At 32.7% G+C, this 19,756-nt stretch overlaps 1 protein-coding gene across 1 annotated transcript in view; it reads left to right on the top strand.

The window, feature by feature from the left end:
• Positions 1 to 19,756, top strand: part of GBE1 (1,4-alpha-glucan branching enzyme 1) — a 274,004-nt gene that overhangs the window by 165,771 nt on the left and 88,477 nt on the right. Inside the window, exons 8-12 of the mRNA XM_055383606.2 lie at positions 1,779 to 1,894; positions 4,652 to 4,779; positions 9,634 to 9,732; positions 14,548 to 14,658; positions 17,728 to 17,899. Of these exons, the coding sequence (XP_055239581.1) occupies positions 1,779 to 1,894; positions 4,652 to 4,779; positions 9,634 to 9,732; positions 14,548 to 14,658; positions 17,728 to 17,899 (626 nt within the window). The remainder of the gene's footprint in view (positions 1 to 1,778; positions 1,895 to 4,651; positions 4,780 to 9,633; positions 9,733 to 14,547; positions 14,659 to 17,727; positions 17,900 to 19,756) is intronic.

Raw genomic sequence — 19,756 nt, 5'->3', positions numbered from 1 at the left:
AATATTTTAAACACAGTTTATTTCCTGTTTCGGTCAAGAGTAGAATAGATTAAATATTGTAGTAAAAGGAATCAACAGGACTTGCATTACCTTTGACTTTAGTGAAACCTGCTGTGACACTGGGCAATTCTTTCTATTCAGTGATCAGGTTCACATCCTTTCCCTCTTCTGTGTTTCACTGAATTGCAATATAATTCACTTATCTTTCCCTTTACTTAGAAGAGTATATTCTTTTCAAAAAATTATTTTCAAAGGATTATTTGTATGTAATTTTATTCAAGTCTCCTTTCTGAAATTCTCATATAGCAAACTTGTTACAAAATATCGATATATGCTTGGGGACAGGGAACTCTCTGTATCTTCCTTTGAATTTTGCTGTGAATCTAAAACTCTGAAAAATAAAATTTATTAATTATAAGAAAACTATAAACAATATGGTAATGAAAATTCCTATGCAAAATAGAGTGATTTTGATTTTATACAGTTCTATTATATCTCCTTGTTTCTATTCATTTCTTCTGTTAAACAGGATTTCCCCCTTAAACCATATGAACATGGAATTATAGAATCATAAGCAAATACTACCTTCAAGGTTGCTTAACCTTAAAATCTTGAACCTCCTGTCCCCCTTTTATATCTATTAGATTGCTTGGATTTCTTTTCTTTTTTTTTTTAACTTAGTAAATTTTCAAAACTCAAAGTAACTTATTTAAAACAGTTAATTACTAACAACACTCATCTTTCCCCAAAGTTTGGATTTACAATTCTGAAGTTAATTTTGATGACTTAATCTTCATTTATGTCAGATTGTTCTTTAATATATGGAAGGTTTTAAAAATACATAAATTTCGACTGGGGTAAAGATTTGTGTACACTATTACGGAGCTTTGTCATTAAACTAAATGAGGTATTAAAGTCTTAAGACCACAGTTATAATAAGATAGAGAACTCAACCATAACTATATGACTAAAGAAAATACTAATTGATGATGCCTTTATTTCAGTTGTCCAAAACAGACTTGTTTCGTGTGGTGTTTTTAATTGAGTTACACAGTTTCTTTGTTTTCCCTCTCTTTTTATGGATGTAGGACTCTTAAACTCGTAAAACTTTGTACTTTATTACACATGTGGTTTTTGGTAATTAGGTTTTCTTTTTTTACCTTCACGAAACAACAGTCTAGTCAATGTAATATTGCTTACCATGTGGTTGATTTTCTGTTTTTATCTTTTACTTTTTATTCTGAATCATATCTGTTTGAAATTGTAGCATGAGGAAATATTTTAAACAAAAAGTCATTGAAAGTACTTTTTCTACTGATAATGAAAATGCATTTTCTGAAAGGAGAAAAATCACATAATTATGGTTATATTACATGAAAAGCCTTTTTAAAAATTCAGGGACTGGTAATAGATTTTATTCCTTTGCTTTTTTCGAGCACTACTATGTAGTAATCACTTTTCCGGTTGCTGAGAACACAGCATTGAATAAGGCAGGGTCTCTGGTTTTGGAGTTCATGTTAAAAAATGTTTTCCGTAAATTTTCTTAGATATTAAATGACTTTGTGGACTATAAAAATTAATAATTTTCCTTTTAGAATGAGTTTCATCAACCAACTGAGATTCTTCTTAGTTTTGTGACTTTTATATATGTTATGTTTCTTGAACATTATGATTCTTGAGATAGAGCCCTATAATTTTAGTTAATAGCAAACATTTATAACAGTTTAGGAAAATGCTCTTCACATTTTGCTTAAATACATATTTCTCTTATATTTTAGCTGGGAAGTTTTAAGATTCCTTCTGTCAAACATAAGGTGGTGGTTGGAAGAATATCGCTTTGATGGATTTCGTTTTGATGGTGTTACGTCCATGCTTTATCATCACCATGGAGTGGGTAGGTAACCTGATATAATCAGGTTTGGGGTTAATTGCAGAAGCTGCAATAGCCATTACTGGTGTCTTGATTTTTATTAGTTCCATTACATATGCTTTCTCTGTAGCAATTTATTATCCCATTTTGGCAAAAGGTAGATTATAAGTACATTTTATAAGTAAACAAAAGGTAATCATTTCCTTTGAAATATATCTGCTGAATATGCTATAATTCGTGTGTAGCTTAAAATTTTTTTGAGGAAACCATTTATTGTAACACTCTCAGGATGTGAACACTACAGCACTTCCAATGAAAATAAAAAATAATAGATGAGAACAGTTGTGAATGCATAGGTTTTTACATATTACACATTGAATAAAATATGTATTTTAATTGCAGATTTACCTGGTTAAAATTAAATTATAAATTAATTTGAAATTAAAAATATTTATCAGACTCTCAGCTTAAAAGTTGTACAAAGAAGTAGAATCACAGAATACTAATCCCTCAATAGATGACATGGGAACAATTATTATTATTATTATTATTATTATTATTATTATTATTGTTGTTCTTGAGACAGAGTCTTGTTCTGTTGCCCAGGCTGGAGCGCAGTGGTGTGAACTCAGATCACTGCAAACTCCATCTCTCGGGTTCAAGCAATTCTCCTGCCTCAGCCTCCCGAGTAGCTGGGATTACAGGTGCCCGTCATCACACCCGGCTAATTTTTGTATTTTTTTAATAGAGACGGGGTTTCACCCTGTTGGCTAGGTTGGTCTCAATCTCCTGACCTCGGGTGATCTGCCCGCCTTGGCCTCCCAAAGTGCTGGGATTGCAGGAGTGAGCCACCACACCCGGCCAATTATTATTATTTTTTAATGGCCAAATGTTCACTAGCAATAAACAGAAAAAAAAAAAAACAACAAAGGGGGTGAAAAACGTGACTGTAAATCTTGAAAAGTGACTGCCAAGGAAAGAAGCTAAACATTCAAAGTGTGCTACTGCTTGATCTTACTCATGATGCTGCCCACTTGAAATGTTCCCGGGAAAGAAGTTGAATCTGTAAAACACAACAGATTTTACTGATATCCATTTTCCAGTTTCGGGGAAGCTGACTTACGGTGTGCAAAGGCAAAAGTTAAGAAAAATCTTTTCCTGGATTTAAACACCTTCGTGCCCCTGCAGAAACTACCTCACCAAGAGAGGAGTATCTTCCAGGAATTTGTGGTATTAGAGAAATGAACCAAAGTTTATGGATATGGGATGTGCTTTTTATAGATACAGAATCTGAGAAATGGTTAAAGAAAAACATTCTGAGTTGTTTAACATTTTTTTCTTCCTTGGAATGACAGAGAAGGCAACAAAGAAAATCCCTGAAACCGCACAGCAGAAGATCAAATAGAATACCAGAAAAGTTGAGATAAGGCAGTTAATATCAAGACACAGTATTTGATTTATAAACTCAGTAATAAAGGGAAATTTATCAGGAGGTCATGAATTTACCTGTGATTTACTTGCATGCATGAAAAAAAAAATGGTTGGACTCATAGTATTCTATTTACAGAAGCAATGTCTGCCAAATTCTTACAAAGTGTGACTCAAACATTTGCTAGTTGAATGATGGTTGCCAGGGGCTGAGGAGTGGAGGAAATGGAGAGATGTTGGTCAAAGGGCACACTTTCATTTTAAGGTGCATAAGCTAGGCGGAATCTAATGTAACTATAGTTAATAATATTACTTGGTATTTGATGAGAGCCAACTTTAAGTATCCTTAACACACACACACACATGCGCGCACACACACACACACGTGGTAACTATGGGTGGTGACAGATGTGTCAATTTGAGTATAGTAATCAGTACACAATGTATGCCAATATCAAATCAGTACCTTGGAAACCTTGAATATATACAATTTTTATTTGTCAATTAAATATTTTAAAATTAAAGAACGACAGCATAAAAAATGAGAAACTTGGTAGTTATATTGCTGCTGAAATATAAACATGAAAGAACTTGAAGTATAAGACTTCCATAATTATACTTGAAAATATCCCTCAGTGATAGAATCCGGCAAACTGAGAAAAAAAAATCAATAGAACTTAGATGTAGAGAAAGGGTAAAAGGCTGATATTGAGCACAAATTTGATTTTATTATGACAATAAGAGTAAATTACTGAAAGAATAGAAAGTAAATGGTATAACCCAAGTAAGTGAAATATACTATAACCAACCAAAGTTAGGATGTGAGAGAAGAGGAGGTAGGAGGAAGTTTGAGAATATATAATCTCTTTATCATAGGGAACTCCATATTGCATAAATTGAAGTGCATGTTTGAAATAATATATAAATATTATGTCTCAGTTTTATGATGGTTTTCCTATTTTCTTTTCCTTACCTCAAAGGGATCTAATACAAACTAACATTAACATCTTAATGTGACAGAAAATGTATTGACAATTATTTGATATTTAGAATTCCCTTTAGTATGATTTCACTTTTTTGCCATATAATTTAGCTAAAATTAAATTAAATCTTTGAAGTGCTTTGTTTTTCTCATGCTTGTGCATTTGTCAAACAAAACTGATTTGCAGAATTGTCTGAACTCTGTTGACATGTAGTACTTTTCTAAGTCAGTATATTTGCTGATGCTTATGTTATCATTAAACTGCTACAATAACAAAATTCATATAAACAAACTAATTGGCGAATGTATTTGTGCAGAGTTAAGACTTGTTTGTTAACATAATATATCCATATTGATTTTCTTTTTCTAAGGTCAAGGTTTCTCAGGTGATTACAGTGAATATTTCGGACTACAAGTAGATGAAGATGCCTTGACTTACCTCATGTTGGCAAATCATTTGGTTCACACGCTGTGTCCCGATTCTATAACAATAGCTGAGGTAAAGCCATAGTGAAGTCTTACCTTCTGATCCCCTTTAATAGAGAGTATTTTGTCAGCATACAGTATTTGATTAATCAATCTCATGTTGTCAATAATTGCGTAAATGAAATTCTACCCTGAGTATAGTGCAGCTATCTTGTATGGGTGGCACATTATTTAGAATTCACTGTTTCCCTATTAGAAGATAATGTATATTAATTACTTGTCACCATTCTATTGTTAAAAAAGAAAATGCCAGTGGTTGGAGAGTTAAATGTCCTAATCAGTGGACAGGCCCTTCACTATGAGAACCTTCAGCAGAGAAAAGAATTGAATATTAATGTGTGTCTGTCCATTTATTATTATTTTTTTCTTTTTTGGCTCAATCATTAAAGATAGGATGGATCGCTGCCTGCAAGCTTCTCTGAAGCCTTTCTTGTTCTGATGTGATTACCTTTCTTGTTTATGTTATTGCTCTCAGATTGCCAAATGTTCACTAGTTATTCATGATTCTTGAAGGTTCATGATTAACTGTCCCAAAGCTGCACTGTAATGGTATAATTCCATATATGCATAATTGACAATTCCCCTTCTGGTGATAAATGTGATAAATTAAGAAGTTTGTTAAATGCTTATGCTAATTTAGATTTAGTGCTAAAATCCCTCTGGTTTTCTAAGTTCTCTAACTAGGAATTATTATTAAAATTGAATTTAGCATGTTAAAACTGTCCTATACAAAGTATAGTGGTTGACATATAAAAATAGTAAGACTACTGTTAAAAAGAGTTAGAATTAAGATGTGTTTTTACATTGTTGGTGTTTAGCTTATTGGCATGAAATGGAATAGTTTCCTTCCTGTAGTATTTATTTTTTGTATAGACTGTTTTTATATCCACCATTTCTCAAAATCAGAAATCTCCAATTTTATAAATGGTACGATTTCACCGCTTGGATAGAGGAGAATAGTTTTATTCCCTTCAGGCATTTTACTTTTTAAGTATTTTCTGGGAATAAAGCAGTAGCCCTAAATTCCTGAAATTCGTTCTTACGTACAATTAAAAAACAAACAACCTACCATACAATTTAGACACCCAGTATTATTTCACAGTCATGACCTACCTACGTTTGATCATAGCACATCTTACTAATACTTGTGCTAATATTTTTTGTGCTGAATATCTTTAACATCAATCAGAGTGTATTTTAAACTTTTGCCTTATGTATATTTGAATTTTATATGTCAAACATCAAAAAATTAATTATTTTGTCAATGATATTTATGGCAATCCAAAGCAGAGATATTACAAATGACAAATTACTACAAACAATTAATGACAGCACAAATCAAAAGTGGGTACTGAAGAAAAAGAAGCAATGATTTAATACATGAAAGTTAAAATTGTTACATTGATCTTTCCATTCATTTCAAGTAAAATAGTTTCATCATCTAGGGAGCTCTGGTCTGATTATCAGTGTATCTACCAATGAAACTTTGAGACTTTAGCCTACTTTATATTACTTGGTTTTAGATTTTTTTTTTTTTAAAAAAAAGATGTGCCTTCAATTTATTCTACTTAAATTGAAAACTACTTCAATTTCAATACGTCGCTTTTCTGTCTAGCGGGAGTCTCTTCCAAATGTAGAATTGATCCCCATGAACTTTTTTTTTTTTTAAGAAAAGGAATGTATTTGAACGAATAAGCAATGTAATTTTATTTAAATTCCTTTAGTAGAAATACGAATTTATTTATAATGACAATTACAAAAATTGAAACCTTATTTTGCTCGTTTATCTACCATTTTACATTATTATATTTGCTATATTAATTAAAACATTTTTGATTGATGTATCTTTCCCTCTGGAATGGTTATAAGTGCTCTTTAGATAGTAAAAAATTAGAACTATTTTAATTTCATCCCAAACACAGAATCATTTTCATATGCCATATGAATAGGCATCAATTGTTTTATATTTAGAGTATGTTTATTTTGATGACCTTTATGATTTATCTTTTTTTTTCTTAAAAATTTTAAAAGAACAGTCACAAACTTTCTACCTTCAAAAGGAGGGCTGAAACAACTCATATGCATTAATGAGGCAGCTTTCTAGAAGTCAGATTTAGGAGTCAAGACTATATGATTGTTACCGAATCACCAGGGGTTTAGTCTAGCTCCTGCTGCTTGCTGCACAGAAAGCCAATCACGGAGACAATGATTATTGCCGTAGAAGAAGGCTTTGATCAGTCTCAAATCCATCTCTCTTACCAACTAAAATTAGAGGTTTATGTAATAAGAAATAAATGTAACAATGTGTAAGAAAACAGAACTAGAGAGGGGTAAGGAAGCAATCATGAGGAATGACTGGTCTGGCATCTCATTGCATGCCATGATTTGGTGAGCTTCAGTTCTTTGATACTTTTTTTTGAGAAGACTTGAGGGACAAATATAGGTTTCAAGCTTTTCAAAAGGATTCAATTCTATGTTTATCCAAAAAAATATGCCTATGGGATGATTGGGTTTCATGATTACCATATGTTTTTCTTAGCAGATTCTATTTCCTAAAACAACATTGGGACTGGATACAGAACATGCCTTAATATTTTCTTGAGAAAATTCATCTTGATCTTTAATACCAGTCCATCACCAGTCATTCTTGACAGTTTGGTCTTTCAAAACTCTTTTCAGAAGGCATTGTGTCTGTAATTCTAGTTCCTAATATGGTGCCTGATATTTAATGCATATTTATCCAATCCTGTCTGTGGAAATATGACTTATATTTTGATAAATAGAATGATTGAAATGGCTTCTTTTCTACTGATCTTTTTTCTACTTTATAAACCATGAAGAACTATGCAGAAATAAGATTACTGGCAAACATTTTATTTTCTTATGGATGTATTCTACCATATAATATATTTACTTATACCTTCCTTCCATAAGAAAAAAAAAAAAGAAGCAGCATTTGACCTGAGTCTCAGAGAGCTTATGGTATGTGATAGTCTTTTATAGGAAGTAAGGGTCATAATCTAAGGAAGACTTTGGGCATTGACAGATGTAGAAAAGCTTGTAACAAGTACATGCAAGAGGGAATATTCCAAAGTGGCCGAAGTACTTAGTAATTAAAATGAAACAGTAGGAAATAATGGTGGAAAGATGTCTTTCCATTTCACTTTCTGTGCACTTTAGTTAATGATCACAACTACATCACATGGTCATTTCATAATTATGTTTGTGTGTATTTAGGTTCTAGTTTATTAATTTTTGAAAGTCAGATATTATGTCTTATCTTTTAATCCCGCAGAGCACCTCACTCATTCACTCAACAGATACTTACTGAATAACCTGCTTGTGCCAAGTATTATTAAACTAGTCTAGATTCCTGGGGTATATCGGTGAACAACAACTATAAACTCTTGCCCTCATGGATCTTACACTATAACAGGGAGTAGGGGAGTAGCTAATTGGATAGTAAATCATATAGTAAATGCTTAATGTGTAATTGTTGAATCGAATCTTAAGCTAAGGAATTTGAATTTTCTATTGGCTATTGAAATCCATTGAAGGGCAGTAATAGGAGCAGACTGTCTCATAAGATATGAATTTGGCAGCAGTTAGTATAAAGAGAAGGTAGAGATGGGGAATGACATTTGGATATGGTCTAGGCAAGCAGTAATGAAGATTAAATAAGATTGTGGTTGTGGTAATGGAGCATAGGAAAGTAACTTATTTAAAAGGTATTGTGGAATTAGAATTGATAATATTTAGCACATATTTTCCTAAAGTTGTCTTAATAATATCTTTTGTTACATCTGGGTCCCTGTACCAATCTTTGAAACCCATTTTTAAATTACTTTTATGAATTTGATTAATTATTGGATACTAATTGTCTAGAGTAGAAAGGACCCCCTGTCAAAAAGCTTGATATCTGAATCTGGCTCTACCATTAAGAATCCTCTCTCTCGACTCGGTGTGGTGGCTCGTGCCTGTTGTGGCAGCACTTTGGGAGGCCGAGATGGGAGTTCGGACTCCCGTCTCGAACGGTCAGGAGTTTGAGAACAGCCTGGCCAACATGATGAAACCCCATCTCTATCAAAAATATAAAAAATATTAGCTGAGAATGGTGGTGGACATCTGTAATCCCAGCTATTCGGGAGGCTGAGGCAGGAGAATTGCTTGAACCTGGGAGGCAGACGTTGCAGTGAGCTGATATCATGCCACTGTAAACCAGCCTGGGCAACAAGGGTGAAACTCTGTGTCAAAAAAAAAAAAAAAATTATCTATCTTGAGAGATCCCTTCACCTCAATAAACCTCTGTTTCTATATCTGCTAAATGAAGATAATCCCTACCTAATCTCAAAAACCCCTTCTAAGTGTAACCTACTCTAGTAAAAGCTATTGTACTGTTTCACTGTTAATGTACTAACTCTACATTCCATTTCATCAAAAGCTAGTGTTCACAAAAATACACTCCCTATCAGGGCTACATACAGAAAGAACAACTATAACAGATTTATGCCACATGTATTGTTGTGCTTGGTGAAAGCAACAAAACTAATAAAAAATGTTTTACAGTAGTTCAAAAATAAGAAACTATGTTTTAGCAATAATAGTTTTGCTATTTTGTGTTCTCTAGGAGATACTGAAGAAAAGAAATAAATAGCTTCATGAGATCAAAGTTTGCCTGGAGTGAAAACATTAAGCAAAAATCTTTCTAGGAAATGAGATATGCTATCACAATTTTATCGACTTTTATGTTACCAAAGCAGCCCAAAAATATATTCCCCTATTATGGTTTTCATTTATTGACCTGGGCTTTACAGTCAGAATATTTACTAAAAGTTTGATCATTATGAACCGACGTTCTTTGTTGTAGGATGTATCAGGAATGCCAGCTCTGTGCTCTCCAATTTCCCAGGGAGGGGGTGGTTTTGACTATCGACTAGCCATGGCAATTCCAGATAAGTGGATTCAGGTAAGAGTCCATGTAAATATTTTTTGTTTCTGTGAATACTGTGTTGCTTCATTTATCTTTAATTTATTTCTTAGTTGTGATCATTAGTTACAGATATTATAACTGAAGTATTAAATTCTTTCATTAGTCTGTCGATTCTTATGCTTTTTAATAAGGTGCTTCTGAAAATATTAAAAGTTCTGATTTAAAGTATTCATACGTATTCAGGCAAAGGGAAAATATGATTAATATAATGTTAGCTGTATAAATGGAATTTTGCATTATCAATGCAATTATATGAAACTTCAGTGCTCTATATTTAATACACATTAGACTTCATTACAGCATTCATTTATGCCTACAGATCATGCATTAATGTAAAAGTTACTCCTTAATTCGCAGTACTTGCTTAATAGTATGGTTTTTCCTCAACGAATTTGGATTGGATTCATCCATTCCTTTATTCAACATTAAAAAGTCCTTACCATTTGTCAGACACTAGGAATGAATAACTGTACATGGTACTTTGCACATCACTTATCAATAAAATTTTATTAAATTTAATGACAGTTCAAGTAGTTTGGTGTTTTTTGTTTTTTTTTTCATTTAATGTTTGCCTAAAGGACTAAAGTCATTATGTAGACTTAGGTTTGATATAGAACATTTCTTTGCAGCCATGTCAACATTCATGGGCTGAATATATATAAGGAGTCAGATATGTATACAAATAATCATAGCTTTCTGATGAGCCCTTTATTTCAGACATGAACTGGTGCTATGAGACCACAGTTGTAGAAGGGCTTAATTTTGGGTAGAAAAACTATAGCGCCTACTCTTAAGGAAGTGGTTACTATAATCATTTCTTAGCTGTCTTTCCTGTCCCCCTGGGCAATTTGTGCAATGCATAGCTGTGACATTAAACTTGGACCAACATAACTTCTGCTCCTACATTTATAATAATTCCTTAAACATTATCGGGTCAAAAAGCAAGTATTTTATAAAGATTTTTACTTAGAAAACATACAAACAAAGTAATATTCTCCTTTAATACATGGGAACGTAGCCTTGTATTTGTTACTTCAAAAAAAAATCTGTAGTTTTCAATTTTCTCCCCTTGGTATAAGGTTCCTTATCAGCCCCATCTCTTACTATTTCTAGTTTTTTCATGTAGACTTTTTTTCCTCACAAGTGACAAATCTTACTTTTTAACCTCCTGCTAAAAGCCTTAATCATTCTTTGTTCACATTCAATAATCTTTTAAGGTGTACGTCAACCTAGAATTATTTTTCAGTCAGTAATAGCACAAAGTGAGGTATTTTCTCTTTGAGTATTCATGGCAGCTTAAAAAATTGAAATTTAACCTAATAAACATTTTATTACGTTGCATGATGAAGGTAATGCATTAGGCAATGTATCATACTTAACTTATTATACATGATAACTATAATAATCATAGTTATCAAATAGAAAAATATTTTATCCTAAATTTAGGATATGACCATCCTGTTTTAGATTGTAAATTCTCTGAAAGCAGTTATCATCTTCTATTTTATGTAATTATTTAAAATTCTTATTGTATCACCAAACTGGGTCCCCCCTTAGTTAATAAAACTGAAGTTAAAATAGTATTACAATAAAACCCTTAGACATAGTGATTTTCCTCTACTTTTGTAACTGGTGCATTTAAAAACAATTCAATAAGTGGCTCCCATTCTCCCTATATGTCAATAAAACACACGAGAGTTATTAAATCAGATGACAACTGTACTCAGAATGTATATGGCCTGCGATGTTGTCTACCCATACAGTATGAGTTAGATTAGAATGCTAGATTTTATTCATGTTTTTGTTGTTCAAAAGCAAATTATGTATCATTTCCTAGTTGTATTATTTCAAAATCATTAGTTTTGAATATCATTCTTAGTTTAATCAATTACTGAACAAATATTTGACTATCTAAATTATGCCAAATTTGCTGTATTTCCTTTCATTTTATTTGATCATTTTTGAAGTGTTTATGTTAAGGTAATGTATGTGTCTAATGAACTCATTCATTGATCTGTTAATTCCACCAAATATTTATTGAGCACCTAGTATTTTTAATAAATATAGTTTTTCTAATTAAACATTTTTGAGATATTAGGATAATTGTAGATTCACATGCGGTTGTAAGAAATAATACAGTGAGATCTGGTATGCTCATTCATCAGTTTTCCCCAGTGGTAGCTTCTTGCAAAGGTATAGAACAATCTTTTAACCAAGATACTCACATTGATATACTCAAGGTGCAAAACACATTCATTGCCACAAGATTCCCTCATGTTGCCTTTAGAGTAACGCCTACTTATTTTCATCTTGCCTGCTTCTAATAGTGCCTTAACCCCTGGCAACCACGAATGAGATCTCCATTCCTATAATTTCGTCATTTCAAAAATATTATATAAATCGAATCATGCAGTTTGTGACCTTTCTGGATTGGCATTTTCAGTTAGCAAAATTTTCTCGAGATTTATCCAAGAAAACCTCCCATGTTGTTACATCCAGCATTCTTGTTGCATATATCAACAGCACATTCAGCAGCACTGAATAGGATTCCAAGGCAGGGGTATACCACAGTTTAACCATTCACCCATTGAAAAACATCCAGGTTGCTTCCAGGTTATGGCTATTATGAATAAAGTTACTGTATACATGTGTGTACTCATTTTTTATCAACATAAGTTTTCATAACTATGAGATAAATGCTCAAACACTACAATTACTGAACCATATAGTAATTCCCTGTTTAATTTTTTAAGAAACTGCTAAACTGCTTTCCAAAGTAGCTGTAACATTTTACATTCTGACTAGTGATGTTTGAGAGACCTGCCTCTATACATCCTCACCAGCATTTGGTGTTGTCACTATGTTTTATTTTAGCTATTATAATCAGTGTGTAGTGACATCTCATTGTGGTTTTATTATTTTTCAAATGGTTTATGATGCTGGATACCAAACATGTGCTTATTTGCCTCCTGCATATCCTCTTTGGTGAGGTATCTGTTCATGTCTTTTAACCATTTCCTGATTGAATTGTTTATTTACTGTGGAGTTTTGAGGGTTCTTTATATATTTTAGATTCAACTTCTTTGCCGGATACATGGTTGACAATTTTTTTCTCCTAGTCTGACGCTTGTTCTTTCATCCTCTTCACATTGGCTTTTCACAGAGCAATTTTAAAAAAATTTTGATGAAGCTAGTTTATCATTTTTTCCCTTGTATAGGTCTCTCTTTTGGTATCAAGTGTAGAAATTTTTGACTCTCTTATGGTTTTTACTAAATGTTTTATAGTTTTTATTTTTTGTATTTAAGCCCATGATCCATTTTGAGTTAAGTTCTGTGCAATATATAAGACTTAGCTCAAGGTTCTTTATCGTTCTCTTTTTACCCATGGGTATCCAATTCTTTAAGCATCATTTGTTGAAACATCCGCCCACCTTCCATTGAATTTCTGTTGCCCTTTTAACAAAAATTAGTCTGGCCCATTTGTGTAGGTCTATACATTAGTTTCCTATTATTCCCATATCCAATTTACCACAAGCTTAGTGGCTTAAACAGCACAAATTCACAACAGTTCTATGTGTTACAAAAATGAAATGGGTTTCACTGGGACTAAAATCAAAGTGTAAACAGGGCTGCATTTCTTCTGGAGGCTGTAAGGGAGAAGCCATTTCCTTGCTTTTTCTCACTTCTAAAAGCTGCCTATGTTCCTTGGCTCATTGCTCCTTCCTCTATCTTCAAAGCAGCAGTATAGCATCTTCAAATCTCTCTCTTATTTTGACGCTCATGCCTGCTTTTTAGAAAGATTCTCGTGGATTAGGCTGTGAACATCTATGGATGGTTGCTCTTCTGCCTTCCACGTTCTGCCTTCTGGTGCCCAAAGATTCGCACTGCAATGATCAGAACTGCTTATGTTCTCATAATTGTATGACAGTGTGTTGAATTAAAGAGGGAGAGTAAATTTAGGACATAATCCTGAGGAACATCAGCCTTTATAGGACAAACAGAGGAAGATAATTTATAGTATGTCGGGAGTGGCGGGAAGAAACAAAACAATATAAAGCAAGAGTTTCACAGTGGTAGATTAATAAAGGGAAAAGTTCAGGGGCAGGAGATAGGATCAGCAGTGTCAATATGTATAGCAAGTATCTACTTAAGAGAGAGCAATTACTAACTTAAGCTCACACCACAAGCTTAACCTCAGCAAGTTCAGTTGCATAAAAGTATAGTGTTAGAGGGACAGAGCCAGACTGAACACCGACTAGAAATTGAAATGCAGACACAAAATGTGTGGTCTGTTAAGAGGGTAATTGTTTGATGATAATTAGCTTTAAATTTTGAAACAGTTGTTTTATCACTTTGTAAAAATGAAGCGAAACACTCTTTTTACTAATTTTTTTCATATAAACAAATAAATGTAACAAGTGTATCTCTACCATGTACAAGTTATAGAAAGACATGCCGTGCAATAACATTACTGTGGGCATTAATCAAGAGGTGGCAGTTATTACAGAAAAAAAGCTGCAAAGATCCTAAAATATAATGATTAAACTGTCTGCACAAAAGCAAACACCACACACACACACACAAACACACTCTACACCACTGTCATTTGGACATTCTGTATAAAAGCTGTGATTTCAGTAAAAGTTTAAACAGTGATAACTGCTATATGGGTGGACTAATATGTGCATATCAAATAGTTTGCACTGATATAATGCATACCTTCAGATTGTGATTTAAAAATAAGAAAAGTAATGCTTTACTCAGAAGCTTATTTTTCTCTTTTGTGTCTAGCTACTTAAAGAGTTTAAAGATGAAGACTGGAACATGGGCGATATAGTATACACGCTCACAAACAGGCGCTACCTTGAAAAGTGCATTGCTTATGCAGAGAGCCATGATCAGGTAAATGAATATGTGCATAAATTCATTTATTTCTCTCTCTCTCTCTTCCTCCTTCCCTCTCCTTAATAACATATTTAAATATAAACATATCGAAATATAAACCTCCGTAGTTACTATAAAGTGTGTATGTGTGTGTGTGTATTAATATATATCTTTACAGGAAAACTACGTATATTGGAAAAAATGTTAAATTTGTAGATGGAGAAACTCCAGTTTCAAAATGTAGTAGTATGTTTGTCCTGCCAAACTATAATTAATAGATTATACATTGCAGTTGCAAGTATTATATGTTTTCCCTTGTCATAATGAAGAAAATTGGTGCTGGACCAGGGTTATTTTAGTTATTTAGTTATCTTAGGCTGCCTTCTAGAGGTATTCTTTTATGCTTTTGACAAGCATTCTTCATTTTTTCCCCTCAGTCACTGAAATCTCCTGCTAATTGACCTCCCTGACCCCTGTTCCATCCAGCCTTAGTCTGTCTTCTCGAATACAGCCTAAAGTATTTTCTAAAGAGGAAAGCTCATCTTGTCAACCCAGATATACTGGTGGAAGCCTGTAATTCAAAGCCACTCCTATTTTGGCTCAAGCCGAAGTTTCCAGCATTATTCTCTGCCCAACTCTCCAAGCCTCCTGTTCTTCAATACTTTGAAATCCCTACCCATTCCAAATAGGTCAGCTTTTTCCAATCTTGTGCTTTTCCCCACGCATCTGCATCTGGGAAGTTCCTACTCAGACCTAATTGTCTGGCTCTGACACATTATATATGAAGCCTTCCTTGGGTCATGTAGGGAAAAATTAGTTGTCCCATCCTCCAAGTTTCCATTATGTTTTAGGAACAGAATTTTTTTTTCATTGTCTTTCTATTTCCAGCCTTTAGCACTGTGACTGATCCTAGTAATCACTTAATAAATATTTTTAAAATGGAGAAAAAAGGCCACTTATTTAAGGTCATATTAATCCTCATACACATCAACATAAAATTTACTTTTTGTAGATTAAAATGCAGACAATAAAATGTTTGAAGTTACTTAAAGTATCTTTATTAAAATATTGAAACTAAATAAGTTTCTCTATCATTTTTGCAGAAATTGGCCGTTTAACGCAAACATGATTTTTTCAGGTGTCTCCTCTAATTGTTAAGAAAATGTAAGTAAAGCAGGGGTTGGCTAACCAAGGCCCATGGGCCAAATCCTACCTGCTGCCTGTTTTTGTAAATAAGGTTACTTGGAACACAGCCACGCTGATTTGTTTACGTATTCTCCTTTGTGCCAAAATGATGCGTTTGAGTAGTTGAGACAGAGAAAGTGGCCCACCCTTAGAGAAACTTGATGACCTCTGAAGTAAACGCATGTTAAATTTTGCATCTTCCAAATTGGGGCTGTGCTTTCTTATCAACTTAAATTTATATTATCCTTGTCTGTAGAGCAGATAAGATAAATACTTATCTAAAAAAGAAGAACCCAATCTAGAAAATAATAATATTAGTTTAATAGGTGAGTGGTGGGGGTGGGGAGGGGGAAACTCTCACCAAATACATAACAATTTGAAAATTAAAATATATGCATAAATTATAGCTTTCTATTGCAAACTCCTTGAAGTTGCAGCACATAGTGAATTCCCAGCATATGTTTATTTTGTATGAATGAAAGAGTAAACAAATAAGTGGCATGAACAAATGGAAGATGAAAAAGATAGATTTCTTACGTAACTTTCTACCTAATCTGTAAAGAAACGGATTTACCAAGAATTATTTCATATTTTAAAAATTCAGGCAATCCTGTCTTATATATTCAGGAATTCTCAGGATAGCAGAAATAATGCAAGTTGCCTAGTTCTTTCTAAAAGCAAATGTACTTTGACTCTTAAGCCTGATAAAAAATATAAATGTATATGAATACATAAAAATGAATAAATAAACATATATAATTTATGGTAAAAATGTGGATGTTATTTTAAACTTTTTAGATAAATCCTTAACAATTAAATTTGTAAACTTAACTTAATTTCACCAGTATCTCAACAGGATTTTATAAGAGGGCAACTTGGTATGAGAATAAGCTTTATCTATGAACCTGATCAAAAGTTATTAAAGTAATTTTATAATAGAATCAGAGATTATAGAAATAATTATAGCTAAAAACATAAAGAATTCAAAACAAGTAGAGAAGGTGAGTTGTTTAAGAAGTAGTGATATAAATCCTATAACAATTTTTAAAGAAAAATCATTTTAATTAAAGTAGGTTAAAGATAGAAAAGAGTGTAAACAAAATTTTTTTCTAGAAAATAAAAAGAATTGTAATAGGGTACTGAGATTATGGATTAATTTCTATTATACATTTCACTCTATGTTATTGTTTTGTCCATGATGAACACTGCATTAGATGTTTTGAACTGTAAATAATTCAGATTTTTAGGAGGTCTCTCTGCTGTTACTCAGGGCATTTCTGAGTTACCTGCCTCAGTTAATAATTATTATATTTTCAGGTAAAACAAACTAAATTTAGATTAAATGGCAAATACAATGAGAAAGCAAATTTACACTTAAATAAATGTTCTCAACTTATTTTCTCTGCTGAGGGCAGGAAGGAACTATTGTGATATATTTATACACATATTATATTACTCATATATATGAGCAAAATAATATATATATTATATGTATCAATGATTTTTCAGAAACTTCTTTCACAGCAAATAAAATCATTATATACAATCTATTTTAAAAATCTATTTAATATTCTCAACATTATAATAAATGTTTCAGAAAATGTGAGGTGTCAGCTCACATATAACAGATATTCAGGTACCTTATCATGAATCTTTCACCAACCTATTTTAAAAATAAAAATCAGTCCAGTCCTGAAAACAAATGTGTTGATGTCTAACATATTTTACCAGCTTGCCTTGAGCCTAGAAAATCACCAGTGGAAAATACCTGAAATTAATATTAATCTACACACCTCTTCTACGATGTTTCCTAACATTTGTAACCATGCATTGTTCTATTGTAAATCACAACTACTTATCACTTTTTTTTTTCATTTATCTCCATTACTTTTATTTCTGTAGGCATTGGTTGGGGATAAGTCGCTGGCATTTTGGTTGATGGATGCCGAAATGTATACAAACATGAGTGTCCTGACTCCTTTTACTCCAGTTATTGATCGTGGAATACAGCTTCATAAAATGATTCGACTCATTACGCATGGGCTTGGTGGAGAAGGCTATCTCAATTTCATGGGTAAGTGTGAGTTAAACACATATGCAATTTGTGTTTAAAATGTTAACTTATAATGACATAAATCATGTAGAATATTTTGATTTGGCTTTTCAGATTTAGAATATAAAATTACAACTATTTATTTCATATACTGTCATGTGTAAATTGCAAAAATAAAATTAAATCACTATAAGGTTATTATATTAATATATGATACAAAAGTATAGTCTAAAAGCTGATATTTAATTGAATATTGCTGTCAAGTGGGCTTACCTGTTTTTAACATCCAGAATTATGATTCTGAATTTAATCATTCTGAGTTAATTTTATTGTTATATTTGCACATTAAATCTAAGAAAGATATAATTATCATATTATAACATAGCAAGCTAGTATTATTGGTCTTCTTTGAGATAATTTTATACCAGTATACTTGTGTTATAAATGTGTGAACTTAGGTTCAGAGATATTGTGATGGACAAAAAGAAATTTATTTTTTAAAATAGAAAAATATGAATACTGAAAGGTCATTTTTGTCTGAAAGCTCTTGAAATAAAATATAAAAATTGACTGTTCTAGTTGGTGAACAGCAGACATTGAAACATTCGAGTTTTAGGAAAGTTTTACGGCTTTTAGACTAGAGAAAGACACAAAGACTGGGGAATATATACAAAAGGCTGTTTTATTTTTCTACAATAAAAGACTCAGGGTGGGTGGTGCCTCACACCTTTAATCTGATTCCTTTGGGAGGCTGAGGGAGGAGGATGGCTTGAGGCAAAGAGTTAGAGACCAACCTGGACAATATGGAAAAGCCCCATCTCTATCAAAAGAGAAAAAAAAAAAATGCTGGGTGTGGTGGTACGTTCCTGTACCCTAGCTAATCAGGAGGCTGAGGCAGAGGGACTGTTTGAGCCCAGGAGTCTGAGGTTGTAGTAAACTATAATCATGCACTCCAGCTAGGGTGACAAAGCAAGACCCTATCTCTAATTTTAAAAAAGCCCTGGATCTTTGAATTATTCACTTCTACTTGGAAATTTTTGTAAGAAATCTCAGATTGAACTTTTAAAAGCCTTTATTTTTTACTAACTGGAGGTTAGGAAGCCAACCCCGAGAAAGCATACACAGATTTCACCTATACTACCTGTACTTTTGGGTGTATCCTCTATTCTCAGGGTCACTGAAATTTGTTGACATCCCTAGCCTTCCAGGAAGTGACCTTCCTGACTTGTGAGACTGTATCGCGTCAGCCAGGTATCAGGTCAAGTTCCCTGGATGGACTTTGCAATGATTGGTTCCATAAATAAAGTCAGCCTTAGTTCCTTAAAAGCAGTGGTACTGCCTGACTCAGGATGCATCATTCTCCAATATGGGCACCTCCGTAAGGCCTTAGTTATACAGCCAATTTATGTAACTATATCCTGATGAATAAGTAGACTGTATGAACCTATGCAAATAACCATGTCACCATGTAAAGTAAGGAAACTGAGGACCTAGTGAGATATTTTAAATGCTTTATTTAATTTACAAAAGTACAAAATTACTATCATCTACAGAAGGAAATCCTTATGTATCTGTAGATACATAATTACATAAAATAGAAGATGATAACTGCTTTCAGAGAATTTACAATCTAAAACAGGATGGTCATATCCTAAATTTAGGATAAAATATTTTTCTATTTGATAACTATGATTATTACAGTTATCATGTATAATAAGTAAGTATGATACATTGCCTAATGCATTACTTTCATCATACAATGTAATAAAATGTTTGTTAGGTTAAATTTCAATTTTTTAAGCTGCCATGAATACTCAGAGAGAAAATACCTCACTTTGTGCTATTACTGACTGAAAAATAATTCTAGGTTGACGTACA

This window comes from Gorilla gorilla, chromosome 2 (assembly GCF_029281585.2).
Source record: "Gorilla gorilla gorilla isolate KB3781 chromosome 2, NHGRI_mGorGor1-v2.1_pri, whole genome shotgun sequence".
In the NCBI taxonomy this organism is placed as follows: domain Eukaryota; kingdom Metazoa; phylum Chordata; class Mammalia; order Primates; family Hominidae; genus Gorilla; species Gorilla gorilla.
The sequence above is the reverse complement of the archived record's forward strand: the minus strand, read 5'-3'. Positions and strand labels throughout refer to the sequence as shown.